The sequence below is a fragment of the Dendrobates tinctorius genome, unplaced genomic scaffold (assembly GCF_039654945.1).
Source record: "Dendrobates tinctorius isolate UK_male_01 unplaced genomic scaffold, ASM3965494v1 ptg000196l, whole genome shotgun sequence".
Taxonomy (NCBI): Eukaryota; Metazoa; Chordata; class Amphibia; order Anura; family Dendrobatidae; genus Dendrobates; species Dendrobates tinctorius.
The window spans coordinates 19,126,243-19,141,783 of NW_027361863.1; the positions used below are offsets into that span (position 1 = coordinate 19,126,243).

Genomic DNA, 15,541 nt, shown 5'->3' on the forward strand with positions numbered 1-15,541 from the left:
AGAAAATAAAATAACGTTATGCTCAACTTTCACATCACTGTTTTTCTAGCAATGCCAGCGCTACTTATTCTCACATGACTTTGCTTTGTTATTGGGCTGCAGTGCTCACATTTTTTTGAGCTGTAGCAGTTTCATTCAAAGTAAGGGAGCACTGCAGCCCATCAGTATAACAATGTTGCACAAGTTCTGGCAGAACAGCACCAATGTAGCTAGAAAGGTGCCAGTGAAGGAGGGGAGTCTAAGGTTTTTAATTTTCTGTAGGCCCTACTGCATTTAAGAAGAGTGGATTCAAATCGTAAAGAACCCCTTAAAGAGGAGTGGTTTTCCCAATCCGATTGACAATTAGGACCCTTAGTCTCCATTCTTGGCTCGAAAACGGAATTTCCCTTTCAATAGACTTGAATGGGGGCTTTGCTAATAACTGAATGTGTATGGTAGTCGAATGTGTATGTTAGCCTTGAATGAGGACCTTAGGATAATACTATCTAGAGGAATAGCTCATCCTTTATTTCCGGTTTACTTTTAACATGACATGAATTAAATCTATTGAAATAAAAATGACTATCACGGAGCATTTATATAGATTATTCTCCTAAAAGCCTTTATCAGGCCAAGAAAACACAGTGTATCAGTTGCTAAGATTATAGATTAATCTAAAAAGATCACAGCTCGATGATCTCTTCTTCCCAAATATCATTGCCATTTTAGTCAACATTCCTTCGATTTCAGTTCCATTATTGATATCTGTTGTGATTTCCTGTTCCAGATCCCCCTTTCATGATTTGTGAGTGTGGTTTTCCTCATCCGATTCATCATCGCTCGCTGATCCTCTGACTTCATGTGGATGGGATTGGTTCCACTTCCGCTCCTCTACCCTAGAGAAGACAAAAGTTCAGAAACACGGGTATTACATACCTGGTAATGTGTTTTTTCATGAGACATGACGGCACCATGAGAGAGAGGATCCGCCCAGCGAGGACAGGAAGCCTTCAAGATAAAAGGGGCGGCTCCTCTCTCCACATCAGTTTTACAGAGCACGAGAGGAACTCCGCAGGTTAGTGTACACATAAATAATACATCCTTTACACTACTAAATTTCCAACACCAAGGGAGTGTATAATGCTAATAATGCACCCAACTAATGACGTGATCAATAGGGAGGGAATATAAGGGTGCCGTCATGTCTCATGAATAAACACATTACCAGGTATGTACAGTTGTGGCCAAAAGTATTGACACCCCTGCAATTCTGTCAGATAATACTCAGTTTCTTCCTGAAAATGATTGCAAACACAAAATTCTTTGGTATTATTATCTTCATTTAATTTGTCTTAAATGAAAAAACACAAAAAGAATTGTCCTAAAGCCAAAATGGATATAATTCCACACCAAACATAAAAAAAGAGGGTGGACAAAAGTATTGGCACTGTTCGAAAAATCATGTGATGCTTCTCTAATTTGTGTAATTAACAGCACCTGTAACTTACCTGTGGCACCTAACAGGTGTTGGCAATAACTAAATCACACTTGCAGCCAGTTGACATGGATTAAAGTTGACTCAACCTCTGTCCTGTGTCCTTGTGTGGACCACATTGAGCATGGAGAAAAGAAAGAAGACCAAAGAACTGTCTGAGGACTTGAGAAACCAAATTGTGAGGAAGCATGAGCAATCTCAAGGCTACAAGTCCATCTCCAAAGACCTGAATGTTCCTGTGTCTACCGTGCGCAGTGTCATCAAGAAGTTTAAAGCCCATGGCACTGTGGCTAACCTCCCTAGATGTGGACGGAAAAGAAAAATTGACAAGAGAGTTCAACGCAAGATTGTGTGGCTGATGGATAATGAACCTCAACTAACATCCAAACATGTTCAAGCTGCCCTGCAGTCCAAGGGTACAACAGTGTCAACCCGTACTATCAGTTGGCGTCTGAATGAAAAGGGACTGTATGGTAAGAGACCCAGGAAGACCCCACTTCTTACCCCAAGACATAAAAAAGCCAGGCTGGAGTTTGCCAAAACTTACCTGAAAAAGCCTAAAACATTTTGGAAGAATGTTCTGTGGTCAGATGAGACAAAAGTAGAGCTTTTTGGGCAAAGGCATCAACATAGAGTTTACAGGAGAAAAAAAGAGGCATTCAAAGAAAAGAACACAGTCCCTACAGTCAAACATGGTGGAGGTTCCCTGATGTTTGGGGTTGCTTTGCTGCCTCTGGGACTGGACTGCTTGACCGTGTGCATGGCATTATGAAGTCTGAAGACTACCAACAAATTTTTCAGCATAATGTAGGGCCCAGTGTGAGAAAGCTGGGTCTCCCTCAGAGGTCATGGGTCTTCCAGCAGGACAATGACCCAAAACACACTTAAAAAAGCACTAGAAAATGGTTTGAGAAAAAGCACTGGAGACTTCTAAGGTGGCCAGCAATGAGTCCAGACCTGAATCCCATAGAACACCTGTAGAGAGATCTAAAAATGGCAGTTTGGAGAAGGCACCCTTCAAATATCAGGGACCTGGAGCAGTTTGCCAAAGAAGAATGGTCTAAAATTCCAGCAGAGCATTGTAAGAAACTCATTGATGGTTACCGGAAGCGGTTGGTCAACCAAGTATTAGGCTGAGGGTGCCAATACTTTTGTCTGGCCCATTTTTGGAGTTTTGTGTGAAATGATCAATGTTTTGCTTTTTGCTTCATTCTCTTTTGTATTTTTTTCATTTAAGACAAATTAAATGAAGATAACACCAAAGAATTTGTGTTTGCAATCATTTTCAGGAAGAAACTGAGTATTATCTGACAGAATTGCAGGGGTGTCAATACTTTTGGCCATAACTAATACCCGTGTTTTTCCATTCTACATGACGGCACCACGAGAGAGTTACAGAGATTTGTATTCTCTAGGGAGGGATCACTGCTTGTAACACTCTTCTCCCGAATGTGAGATCAAAGGTAGCAGATAGGTCTAATCTGTAATGTTTGAAAAAGGTAGACGGAGAGGACCAAGTGGCCGCCTTACAGATTTGGTCGAATGAGGCGTCAGCTCTCTCCACCCAGGATGTCGCCATGGCCCTCGTGGAGTGGGCTTTTAGGCCTTCTGGAACAGCCCTGCCTGCACTACTATACGCTTGCATGATGGCCTCTCTCACCCATCTAGCTATAGTCTGCTTAGAGGCTTTAAGGCCTTTTCTTGCCCCCTGGAATGAGACAAATAAGGCCCTCTGTTTTCTCCAAGGTTTTGTCATCTCTAAATACTGTAGGATACATCTCCTAATGTCTAAGCAATAAAGTCTCTCCTCCTTCTGGTTACCGGGGTTAGGACAAAAGGATGGTAAGACTATCTCCTGAGCCCTGTGGAATTTCGACACTACCTTAGGGAGGTGTGCTGGGTCTAATTTTAACACAGCCCTATCGTCCATGACCTGAGTGTATGGCGGGTCTGCTGATGGGTCGGGGACTTACACGCACTTACGGGCCGATGTGACTGCCACTAATAAGGCCGTCTTTAAAGTTAACACTTTATCTGACGCTGCGTTTAGCGGTTCAAATGGACTTTCTGTCAGAGATGATAGGACTAAATTTAGATCCCAGGAAGGAGGCATAGGAGACGGGACAGAGTTAGCTCTAGTACAGGCCCGGATAAACCTGGTCACCCATCTAATGTTTGCCAGGTCATAGTTGAATAAGGCTGCCAGGGCTGAAATGTGAACTTTGAGGGTGCTGACAGCTAACCCCAACTCTAAACCCTTCTGCAGAAACTCCAGGACTTCCCCTACCGGTACTTCTCCCTCCCGAATCGGGCCTGAGGTAGATAAAAAATTTCCTCCATATCCTTCCATAAATTTTCTTAGTCACTGGTTTTCTGCTACTGAGTAAGGTGGATACTAACCCTGCTGAGAAACCTTTTTTCTCTAACAGTGACCTTTCAAATTCCAGGCTGTCAAATGCAGCCTGGATTTCGGAGGGTGATTGAAGGGACCCTGTGTTAGCAGGTCGTGATCCTCTGGGAGCACCCATGGGTCCGTCACTGACATCACCCTCAGCCAGTAGAACCACGGTCTTTTTGGCCAAAAAGGAGCTATCATAATTACTCTGGCTTGGTCCTCCCTGATCTTCCTCAAAACTGCTGGAATGAGGCATATTGGAGGGAAGGCGTACATGAGACCTGGTGTCCACTTTATCCTGAAGGCGTCTACTGCCAACAGCCTGTCTGCTGGACTTAGGGAGCAGAATTTTTGAACCTTCTTGTTGGTTTTTGAGGCGAAGAGATCTATGATGGGTTTCCCCCACATATGCACAATCCGTTGAAAAATGGATTCTTTTAGGCACCATTCTCCTTGCCTCAGGTGGTTCCTGCTCAGAAAGTCTGCCTTCAGGTTGTCTACGCCTCGAATATGCAGGGACGATAATGAAAGGAACTGGTGTTCTGCTAGAGCCATGATCCTTCCTGCTATTCGCATCAGGGACCGATAATGGGTGCCCCCCTGGTGGTTCACATATGCGACTGCTGTACGGTTGTCTGATAGGACTCTCACATGATGTCCTCTTAGGTGTGTCAACAATCCTTCCAGCGCCCTTTCGATGGCTAGTAGCTCCCACTCGTTTGAGGATAGATTTCTTTCCTCCTGGACCCAAAGATCCTAGAGCCATAGTGTGTCTAGATGGGTTCCCCAGCCCCAAGGACTGGCGTCCATTGTGACTACTCTGGAGGCTGTATATGTCCAGGGCACTCCTCTTGGGGAGGACTCTATCTGTAACCACCACTTGAGTGACTTGAGTACAGGGTCCGGGAGGGCGAGCTTCTGCTCTAACTGACCCCGGAAGCCTCAGGTCGTTTTGTAGACCACACCACTGAAGTTCTCTAGTGTGAAACTGGGCCCATTTTACTGCTGGTATGCAGGAAGTTAGGGACCCCAACACTGACATGGCCCTTCTCAGAGTCATTTCTGTTTTTTTTAATGTTGCCATGATTAGATTTTTGATCTTCTTTCTCCTCTGGGAGGCGACACTCCTGTACCACCGAGTCCATTGTTAAGCCCAAAAAATTCTGGATCATTGCTGGTACCAGTTTGGATTTTTTGAGGTTCAGTTGCCGACCCAGGGTCTGTAGTGTCTCCATCACTATTATGACTTGTTCTTGACAGTGGGAGAAATTTCTTCCCACTATCAAGAAGTCGTCCAGATACGGTATCACCAGAGTGTCTTTTTCCCTGAGATGCGCTGTGACCTCTGCAATTAATTTTGTGAAGACTCGGGGGGCTATCGCCACACCAAAGGGCAGAGCCCTGTATTGAAAGTGACGCCACTGAGACCTTATCTGGACCACCACTCAGATATTTGCAGTCCTGTTGCCGGATCGGGACATGATAGTAAGCATCCTTGAGATCCAGGACTGCCATGTAGCACTGAGGATAGAGGAGCTTCACCGTTGACCTTATCGTTTCCATCTTGAAAGATGGAACTATCAGATATTTGTTGAGGCCTTTCAAATTTATAATCGTTCTCCAGGAATTGTCTGGCTTTTTTTATAAGAAATAGGGGGGAATAAAACCCTTTCTTCTGCTCTTTTTCCGGAATTTCTTCCAGGACATGTTTTCCTAGAAGTGATAATACTTCTCCTTCCAGACTTTCTTGTTTTTCTTGAGATGACTGTACTGGTCTGCATGTATCTTCGTGGCGGCCAGTGGTGGAATCTTTATTCCAGACCCGACCCTACTATTTGCCGGATCCAGGTACTGGATGAGATCCTCTCCCAGGCTGGGAGGAAGTGAGAGAGCCTTCCCCCCACCTGAGAAGGACCGTCTCTGGGAGGGTTTTTTGGCGTCTTTGGAGGGTTTGCCGAAATAGAAGCCTCTCCCGCCTCTGGCTCGCTTGTCAGAATTGTTTCTGTCTTGATCCCTGTACTGCTGTCTTCTGAATTTTCGGCCCTTCTGAAAGGAGCGCTGAAAGGCCTGAAATGGCTGTTTTGGGAAATTCTTTTTGTCGCCGGCTTTCTCCAACACGTCATCCAATGCTGGTCCAAACAGGAAATTTCCCTCACATGGCAAAGGGCAGAGTTTCATCTTTGCCTGAGTGTCCCCTGGCCAGCATTTGAGCCATACTGCCCGGCGTCCTACATTGGTTAAGGCTGCTGACTTTGCTGCTAGCCTGGCTGAATCTGCTGAAGCCTCAGCGAGAGAGACTGCCGCTGCTCTGATGGCCGGCAATGCTTCCAGAATAGATTCCCTGGGGACTCCTTGCTCTAGCTGGTCTTCCAGGTTGTCCACCCATATTTTCAGGGACCTAGCCACACAAGTGGCCATGATGACGGGCCTTAGGGCCCCAGCCGAGGCCTCCCAGGCCGTTTTAAGACAATTGTCTGTCTTTCGGTCCAGGGGTTCTTTTAGAGAACCTAAATCCTCAAAGGGTAGGGAGGATTTCCTGGTGACTTTTGATATCGCTACATCAATTTTTGGAGCTCTATCCCAGGACGAGGATGCCTCTTCCTCAAAGGGGTACCTCCTTTTTAGGGAATTGATTATCTGGGACTTCTTCTCTGGTTTTTCCCATTCCCGTTTTATGAGTCTTTCCAATTGTTCATTAATAGGGAAGGCTCTACGTTTTTTCTTTTGTTGTCCACTAAACATGAGTTCCTGAGCTGTCTTTTTTGCTCGCTCATCTACCAGCCCCATGGTAGACCGGATTGCTTTTATAAGCTTATCTTTAGCTTCTACTGGGAATGCGTCTTCCTCGTCAGAACTACTATCTGAATAGCGGGTTTTATCTGAGTCCTCCTCTGACCCTGTGGAGTCCTCCTGAGAGACCACTGAGGGGCTGGATCTATCTCTAGTTTTGCTATCCGTATCCGCTGATTGTAATGCCCTTACTGATTTGCAAACCTCTGTTTGAATTAGGGTTCTCAGACTGTCAGAGAATGAGGGTGTCTCTTCTGCTACTGTCCTGTTAATACAATCCTGGCACAACCTTTTATTCCAGGATGCTCCTAAGGGACTATTGCATAAAGGACATTCTTTATTTTTAGTTTTTCCCTACTCTTCTTAGGGACCTCCTATACTCCACCCCGCCAATGTATGTAAAAGAGGGGAGAGGGGAGACAAGAGAGAGAAAGAGAACAGACATTAGAGTGCTGGACTTTGTCGAAGCTCACTCACCACTCGGACGCTTAACAGAACAGGTACCGGATCTGGTCTTCCCACTGTCTCCCAAAGAGACTAGGGACCCCTCCTTTTTGCGGCGATGATCCGCCCGTGCGCTGCCCGAGCGGCTCCCACTGCTGCTGCGGCATGTCTGGCTCTTCTCCTCTGAGCGCGACCGCCTCTCCTGCACCTCCTGGTGCGGCTGCAGGTGTTCTGGTGAAAGACTTTCCATTGCCTAGCTGCTGCTGCCATATTCTGACAAAAGCAGTCACGTCTAACCTAGTAATGGTTCAGTGACGCCCGCCAGTACTACTGCTGTAAATATCAGTGTGTCTCTTTTTTTTTTGTAATTTGGCACCTGGTTGGTCCCACCTGCCGTCCACTTGTGCGCATGTGCTATCATGCCTCTGATAATTAGCGCGCGCTCCTTATGCCTGCTTGGAGATCGTGTCTGCGCGCACCCTGCTATAACTAGTGCGCGCATACTGGTATATGGCCGTTACTGCGCTCTGTCTGTGCACGCTCTCTGCCATCTCCCGGGCACCGCCCGCTCTACTTCCGGGTCGCGCCTCATCTAATTCCGGTTCGCGCTCCCGGCCTCTCCATGGGTTCCCCGGGAGTCCCTGCTGCTGCAGGTCTTAGTACCAGCGCGTGCCTCGCCTGCTGCTGCCCCCAAAGTGCCCTCTCAGCTCCGACCGCTGCGCACCTTTGGGTGTCCCTATCAGCTGCGCGTACTGGCTTTTCCCTTCCGGTGCGCCCGGTGCCTCAGCCTGTTCCTGGCGATTCAGCCATGACGTGCACCGCTGCCCCCTCCATACCTGTCTTCCGGATCTGGTCATCGCCTGGAGGGAGCAGTTACGCCACTGGCCACCACTGAGTTCTGCAGGTATTTCCCTCAGTTTTTTTTTTTTTTTTGATGGCCCGGCGTCCTGGACTCAACAGGGAGGGTACACCCATGTGGCCTCCGAGTATTAATTCTGCCCGGGCACCGATGTGCCTCACGGGCTGCATGGCCACTGTGTCAACAGGGAGGGGCACAAAATGTGGCCTCCGAGGACTATCATGGGCATGTCGGCATTAGGGAAGGTACACGAACCGTGGTCTCCGAGGCCTCCGCACTTCACCCGGGCATCCGCCTCACGGGCTGTGGCCGTGCACTCGCTCACGGGGGGGGGGGGGGTCATAGGAATATATGGCCCCCGAGGCGACTACCGGTACCTGATGACGGATGTAGCAGACCAGTGCCTGCCAGTAATCACCCAACTCAGGCCCAGGCATCCTCTTCTTTCTTCCAAAATCTTCAAGAGGTTTTTCATCTTGAGGGTTCCCCATCGAGGACAGGAAACTAACTGATGCGGAGAGAGGAGCCGCCCCTTTTATCTTGAAGGTTTCCTGTCCTCGCTGGGCGGATCCCCTCTCTCATGGTGCCGTCATGTAGAATGGAAAAAATATTTTACAAGTCTAAATAAATAATTCTATTTTTCATATAGGACCAAGATAATCTGCATAAAAAGAAAAAAAAAAAAAAAGGCCTGTTTCATGTTACCAATTTTTGAAAATATAAATCTTGGAATTGGTATGTTAGTTTTTGTTACTGCCCAGAATTTTTGGACATTTCCTGTTTTCTATATTTCACTTTCCAGCTGTACTGTATAGACTGGGACAGAATAAGCAGAGTTCTCTTGTAAATATGGCAATGTTCCAAGTATAATTGAAGGATTTTACATCCCATAAAATTTAGTATGAAGCTCCACTCTCACTTTCTAGGTTTTGACGGTGGAGGTTTTGGTATTTGACCTAAAAGCAATTGACACGATAGATTGATTGGTCATCAGGAGTCTGTCCCATACCTAATATATCGTCTTTCTTCCAAATCATTCTCACTGGATTGTGAGTCAAACGAAAGACACTTTGGAAATGTCTGCTCCATCTTTGCTGTGACACCACTGATCTATAAGAAAAAAACCAAAAACAAACAATATTCCTAATGTTACAACAGATTACGTCATCCAATATAATAGATCTAAAGTTAGTTGATGTCAAGGAGAAAACCCAAGCATCAGATATTCAGTCTGTGATTTTTTTCTACTCTTGGCGATGCTTAGAATAATATAATCTTGTACACAGGATCTGATAAGAGGAGGGGGTATGGTAAGCCTGTGACCTGGGGTCTACATCACTGATTTCTCCTGATGGCCACTTGGTCATCCCATTCACTTGAAAAGAGTTGATTGTGTATATGACTGTTTGCGACAGTCTATGCCGTTACCTGTATAATGGGCCTCTCTGCTATATTTTCCTTCGATAACATTCAGGTCTGACCCATATCCCAAAAATGTGAAAGTTTCAGTGATGCACAGTTTACATTGGCAAAATTGTTTCATTTATTAACAAAAATCCAGCAGGATTGGATTTTAGATTCAGTAAAATAATGGTCTTGTAACCACACTGACAAATATGAACATTTTAGGAAATTTTGTAAAAAATTGTGACATTTCTGGCATTGCTAAATTACCCTTGGCCAAAATAATAGTTTTCCCATTTTATTCATTTGCAAAAGCAGTTTCTACCACTCACTTTTTATGCTATATATGGTAGTAGGCTGCCAAGGCTTCCTTCTAGCGACAACTCACCTCTGCTTTCCATAACTCTTCCTTCTTCTTAGCCATTGCTGCTTGCGTGTCCCCCATCATTGCGATGAGCAGGTTGAACATGAGAAGGAAGGCGATGACACAAAATGAGCCATAAATGGGGCTGTACATCTGCGGGGTATCGATGGTATAGTTGGCCGGTCCATTGAGGACATTGAGGAATAGACAGTAGGTGCTGATTAGGGACATTACAAAGGGGAAGAAAGCACCAAAAGCTTGAGGATCTACTGTCTGGAAGGTGACATAAAGAGCTGGAAAGGAAAAAGAAAATTAAAAGATCAGTAAGTAAAAAAAAAACAAAAAACAACAACTTACCATTAGGAATGGAATGGTGGCTGTGCATGCATAGCTCTCTCGTCATTTTGTAGGAGTTCAGACCATTGCTAAGCAAATGTGCTCACCATAGGAAATTTGAGCATTTATTGCATATCCACGACAGCACCCATCTCACACCACTGGGAATGACGAGGTGGCTGCGCGTCTCTTTACTTGAGTATGTGTTTTGAAAATTTATGCACGACATTTTTGAACTCCCATGGAAGCAGTGAAAAAGAGCAGCAAGTGACGGGCTCCAGAGGCGGATATTCCATAAATGCTTGAGATGAGAATAGACTTTAAAAGAGGTTTTCGGGACTATCATATTTTTAAATTACAAGCAGATATGTTGGGAGGGTCTAACTTCCTGGATTTCCGGTGGTCAGCTTTTTAAAGATGCTGCGGTGCTTCATTGAGCGCTGCATCCCCTTTTGCTTCGGAACATGCGTTTTTTTTTATTTTATTTTTTTTTAGAGTGGCCGTTCTGATACTGCAACTCAATCCAACTCACTGAATTGGGATGAAGTCGTCAGATGTAATACCAACAAAAGTGAAAAAAAAAAAAATTAGGTAGACGTGGCGCTTGGTCATGAGCGACCGCCTATTTAGACTGCTTTATCAACTGGTGTGAAGATCTGGAATCTAATATTGATGCCCTAGTGTACAGATAGTGCTGAAAACTTTTTCCCACTGGACACCACCTTTTTGCTGGGCTTGTGATCATTGCCATTGCCTCTTTTCAGGAAAGTCACGTATGGTCACAGCATTAGAAAGACAACATTACAAGAAAGTACCGATTTTTGCCAGAATGGGAGCCACTGCTACAGACTGGTTCTCTGATTGAATACAAACACATGGGCCATGCACACAGTGAACAAGTCTGTAGGACAGTGTTCACACCACCAAAAGACTGAAAGACAGAAAAACACAGTATAACAAACGAATAAAAATACTCTGTTGTAAAAAACAGTAAACAGCAAGTGCTAGTAAAAAAAAATAAATAAATAACAAAACCGGGTATTTGGTTGATAAGTTTTTTGCAAAAAACGTATACTAAGCCGCTCTACCAAACGTCACGGTATACCCATCTCAGAGCAGTCCCTAACCGATGTATTTAAAACCTGACCATGTGTATAGTATCTGTATGAGCAGGATTCAGAAAGGTAATGTTCGATGTGGACACGCCCATGTGTGCAAGGGAGGGGTGGAAACCTCCCCAATCTTGCAAAAACAAGAAACCAATTGAATACAAACACATGGGCCATGCACACAGTGAATAAGTCTGTAGGACTGGTTCTCCGGTCTGATGCATAGATCGTTGTGTCAAGCTGGGGACTTACATTGACGACATCCATATATTGTAATGTATATGAGCTGGGGACGTCATTAAGAGATAACAACTTATATTTTTGTTATAAGGTCGTATTTAGGATTAGAAGTGATATAAATCAGTACAAAAAAGCAGAGGATCAACATGTCTTACCCAAACTGTAACCGCAAACCACCACAGCCATGAGCCAGCAGAACTTCAAGAGATCACTGGCGGTCATCTGTATTACAGAAGAAAGACATAATATATAGTAATCATCTACAATGTTTAGGATCCTCTTTATCGGAGGTCTCAGCATCGTTGGTCCACAGCCAGATTTTTTTCCCCTGATTAATGGTTTTCATTGATTGCAATCTTTGTACCAGTGCCCATTCTTTCCTAATGATTTTGTGGAGAGATTCGGCATTTATCCTCAGGGTGGGACTTGACCCTGCAATGGCTGATCGGGTCACCTGTTCAGCTCATCGGCACCCCTCAATACCAATGTACAATTTGACACCCACTGAAAATGGTACCACAGTGATCCCCATGCCATACAAATCAGGAAAATTCCATGTTAAATTTTTTGTCCCCCCCTATTCATATCACGCTGTCCTTACATTCTTACTTTTCGTATAATGATGGTGAAAGGTCCCAGCATCTGGAAACTACGGGCAAAGTACATGACGTAACACCAGCCCAGGACTAACGCCGCGGACATGGGCACCACTTCTCCTTCTGTATCAGTCAAGCGCAGAACTAAGATGGCCAAGATCAGACAAGAGAAGCAAATTCTGCAAATATAGGAAACAGTTCAATTTATCATGAAGCAAGAATGAAAAAGTTTAACCTCTTAACGACCAGGGGTATTTAAGTTTTTGAATTTGTTTTTTGCTCCCCTTCTTCCCAGAGCCATAACTTTTTTTTATTTTTCTGTCAATATGGCCATGTCAGAGGTTCTTCCCCCCCCCCCCCACCCCGGGACAAGTTGTAATTTTGAACAACACCATTGGTTTTAACATATTGTGTACTCGAAAATGGGTAAAAAAAAAAAAAAAAGCCAAGTGTGGTGAAATTGCAAAAAAAAAAAAAAAAAATAATAATATATTTTTTAAAATTGTTCACCAAATGCTAAAACTGACCTGCCATTATGATTCTCCAGTCATAATGAGTTCAGACAAAAGATGTCAAGGTTCTTTTTTTTAAGTGGAAATAAAAACCTTTTTTTTTTAAACAAAAGGCCCCATTTCCGAATGCCCATAGCGTCTCCATTTTTTATGATCTGGGGCTGGATGAGGGCTTATTTTTTGTGTGCTGAAGTGACGTTTTTATTGATTCCATTTTAGTGTACATACGATCTTTTGATCACCCGTTAGTGCATTTTATTGCAATGTAGCAGCGACCAAAAAACGTAATTCTGGAGTTAAATTTTCTCTCATTATGTCGTTCAGCGATCGTGTTACTTTTTTATATAGATAGATCACCGTATTCAGAATCACCCGATACCATATATGTTTACATTAGATTTTATTGTTTTATTTTGAATAGGGCAAAAGGGGGAGGGGGAGAGTTGACCTTTTATATTTTTTAATATTTTTACTTTTTGCATGCTTCAAAAGTCTCCATGGGAGACTAGAAGCTGGAATACGTCACCCCTCTGCTACACAGGCGATGATCAGATCTCCGGTGTGTAGCAGAAATGCACTCTTACTATGAGCGCTGACCACGGAGTGGTGCTAATACCAATCTGGCAATGCTGCAGACCTCTGGTTGTCATGGCACCCCATTGGTGATCCGCGATCATGTGATGGGGTCACCAATGGGCAGGATTAGTGACGTGCTTACCAGAGATTGACAATGGTATTTAGCTAGTTAACAGCCGCGGGTGGATCACAATTTGTTCACTGAACAGATCAGCTTTCATGTGCCCGGAAAGATGCAGGCTCAGCGCCGGAACCCGCACCAAACGGGGAGTCCAACATGGGCGTACTATTATGCTAAACGTCGGACAGGAGTTTAGGATAATGCTACACCTGTCACCATATAAGCAGAGCTGTGAAGCCAAGTCTGTCTTATAAGCCTTCTATACAGAGAAGGGGGCCGGATTAGCTATTGAAATGGTCAGGCAGCCCCCTTTATACACAGCTATGGTCACAAACTGTCCTATATCAGATACTGAAACTAGAAGAAGCCCTCTGTTGACCTGAGGCCAGAGCTTGTAGCTGAGGATCAGGGCACATTTCAGACAGGAACTAAAGTGGGTGCGGAAAGTATTCAGACCCCTTTAAATTCTTCATGCTGTTCCATTGCAACCATTTGGTAAATTCAAAAAAGTTCATTTTTTTTCTCATTAATGTCCACTCTGCACCCCATCTTGACTGAAAATCCTCAGTAATGTAGACATTTTTTGCAAATTTATTAAAAAAGAAAAAACTGAAATCTCACATGGTCATAAGTATTCAGACCCTTTGCTCAGTGTTGAGTAGAAGCACCTTTTGAGCTAGTACAGCCATGAGTCTTCTTGGGAATGATGCAACAAGTTTTTCACCCCTGGATTTGGGGATCCTCTGCCATTCTTCCTTGCAGATCCTCTCCAGTTCCGTCAGGTTGGATGGTGAACGTTGGTGGACAGCCATTTTCAGGTCTCTCCTGAGGTGCTCAATTGGGTTTAGGTCAGGGCTCTGGCTGGGCCAGTCAGGAATGGTCACAGAGTTGTTCTGAAGCCACTCCTTTGCTATTTTAGCTGTGTGCTTAGGGTCATTGTCTTGTTGGAAGGTGAACCTTCAGCCAAGTCTGAGGTCCAGAGCACTATGGAAGAGGTTTTCATCAGGATATCTCTGTACAGGGCTGCATTCATGTTTCCTTCCATTGCAACCAGTCGTCTTGTCCCTGCAGCTGACCCACAGCATGGTGCTGCCACCACCATGTTTCACTGTTGGATTGTATTGGGCAGGTGGTGAACAGTCCCTGCGTTTCTCCACGCACACCGCTTAGAATTATCACCAAAAAGTTCTCTCTTCATCTCATCAGACCTTAGTTCTCATATGAAGGACTCCCAGACTATGTTTTTTTAGCAAACTCTGTGTGGGCTTTCATATGTCTGGCACTGAGGAGAGGCTTGATGTGGGAGAACCTCATGATTCTCTTATGGTCTGACACGCACTGAGAGCTGTGAGGTCTTATATAGACAGGTGTGCGCCTTTACAAATCAAGTCCTATCAGTTTAATTACACACAGCTGGACTCCAATGAAGGAGTAGAAACATCTCAAGGAGGATCTCAAAGAAATGGACAGCATGTGACTTAAATATGAGTGTCTGAGCAAAGGGTCTGAAGACTTATGACCATGTGATATTTCAGTTTCTTTTAAAAAAAAAAAAAATTCAAAAATTTCTACATTTGTTTTATTTCAGTCAAGATGGTGTGAGGTAGCGCTGTCATTTAAGTAGGGGATCACTCGCTTGGCAGCCACAAAATCAGATCCGGCACAGGTTTTCCATAAACCAGTATAGTCCATGCGGTTTATTAAACATCATAAACCATGACCAGCAATATATAAACGGCATAGCGTCCATGACAGAGCTTCACTCTGTTAGCAATGTCCAATGCGCAGGCTTTTCAGCCTCACAGTTATATCTCACCCCGTCAGGGTTCTCTCATGGCTGCTTCTCCATACTGCAGACATTCATTCCCTCCAGGGAACTCTCAGGCACTTGCAGCCATTACTCACAGCGTCCACACGTGCTGTCAGGCAGGAAGCCCCATCTCAGTGGGACCGTCCACACTGGACTAACCGGGTCCAAGCATTCACCATCTGTGACCTACCCTGGCCACATTATATGGTTCATAGCCACGCCCACCAGGTCACATGACTGACCTCATCACAGGTCCTTCAAGCATTTACACACTCTTTGCAACAGTGCTTTAAACACACCCCCTGGGTGGGTTTGTAGGTAATTAGTCCCTGACACATTGAACCAGCACCTCAGCAGTATCACTGCTGATTAACACACTCATAAATCTCCATCTCAAGGCCACCCACCTTGAGATACATAATGGTCATTCAAAATCTTGCCATTCATCCACTCTCCTGGGACATCCATACAGTGCCCCCTAGTGGACATAGTGGTCACTACACCACAATGG

At 44.7% G+C, this 15,541-nt stretch overlaps 1 protein-coding gene across 1 annotated transcript in view; it reads right to left on the bottom strand.

Moving 5' to 3' along the window:
- Window positions 1–486: 486 nt before the first annotated feature.
- The window catches only part of LOC141056270 (transient receptor potential cation channel subfamily V member 6-like), a 66,346-nt gene continuing 51,291 nt past the window's right edge, over window positions 487–15,541 (bottom strand). The window contains exons 11-15 of the mRNA XM_073553012.1: window positions 12,025–12,190; window positions 11,571–11,637; window positions 9,755–10,023; window positions 8,972–9,072; window positions 487–875 (exon numbers count right to left, since the gene is read on the bottom strand). Of these exons, the coding sequence (XP_073409113.1) occupies window positions 776–875; window positions 8,972–9,072; window positions 9,755–10,023; window positions 11,571–11,637; window positions 12,025–12,190 (703 nt within the window). The 3' untranslated portion in view covers window positions 487–775. The remainder of the gene's footprint in view (window positions 876–8,971; window positions 9,073–9,754; window positions 10,024–11,570; window positions 11,638–12,024; window positions 12,191–15,541) is intronic.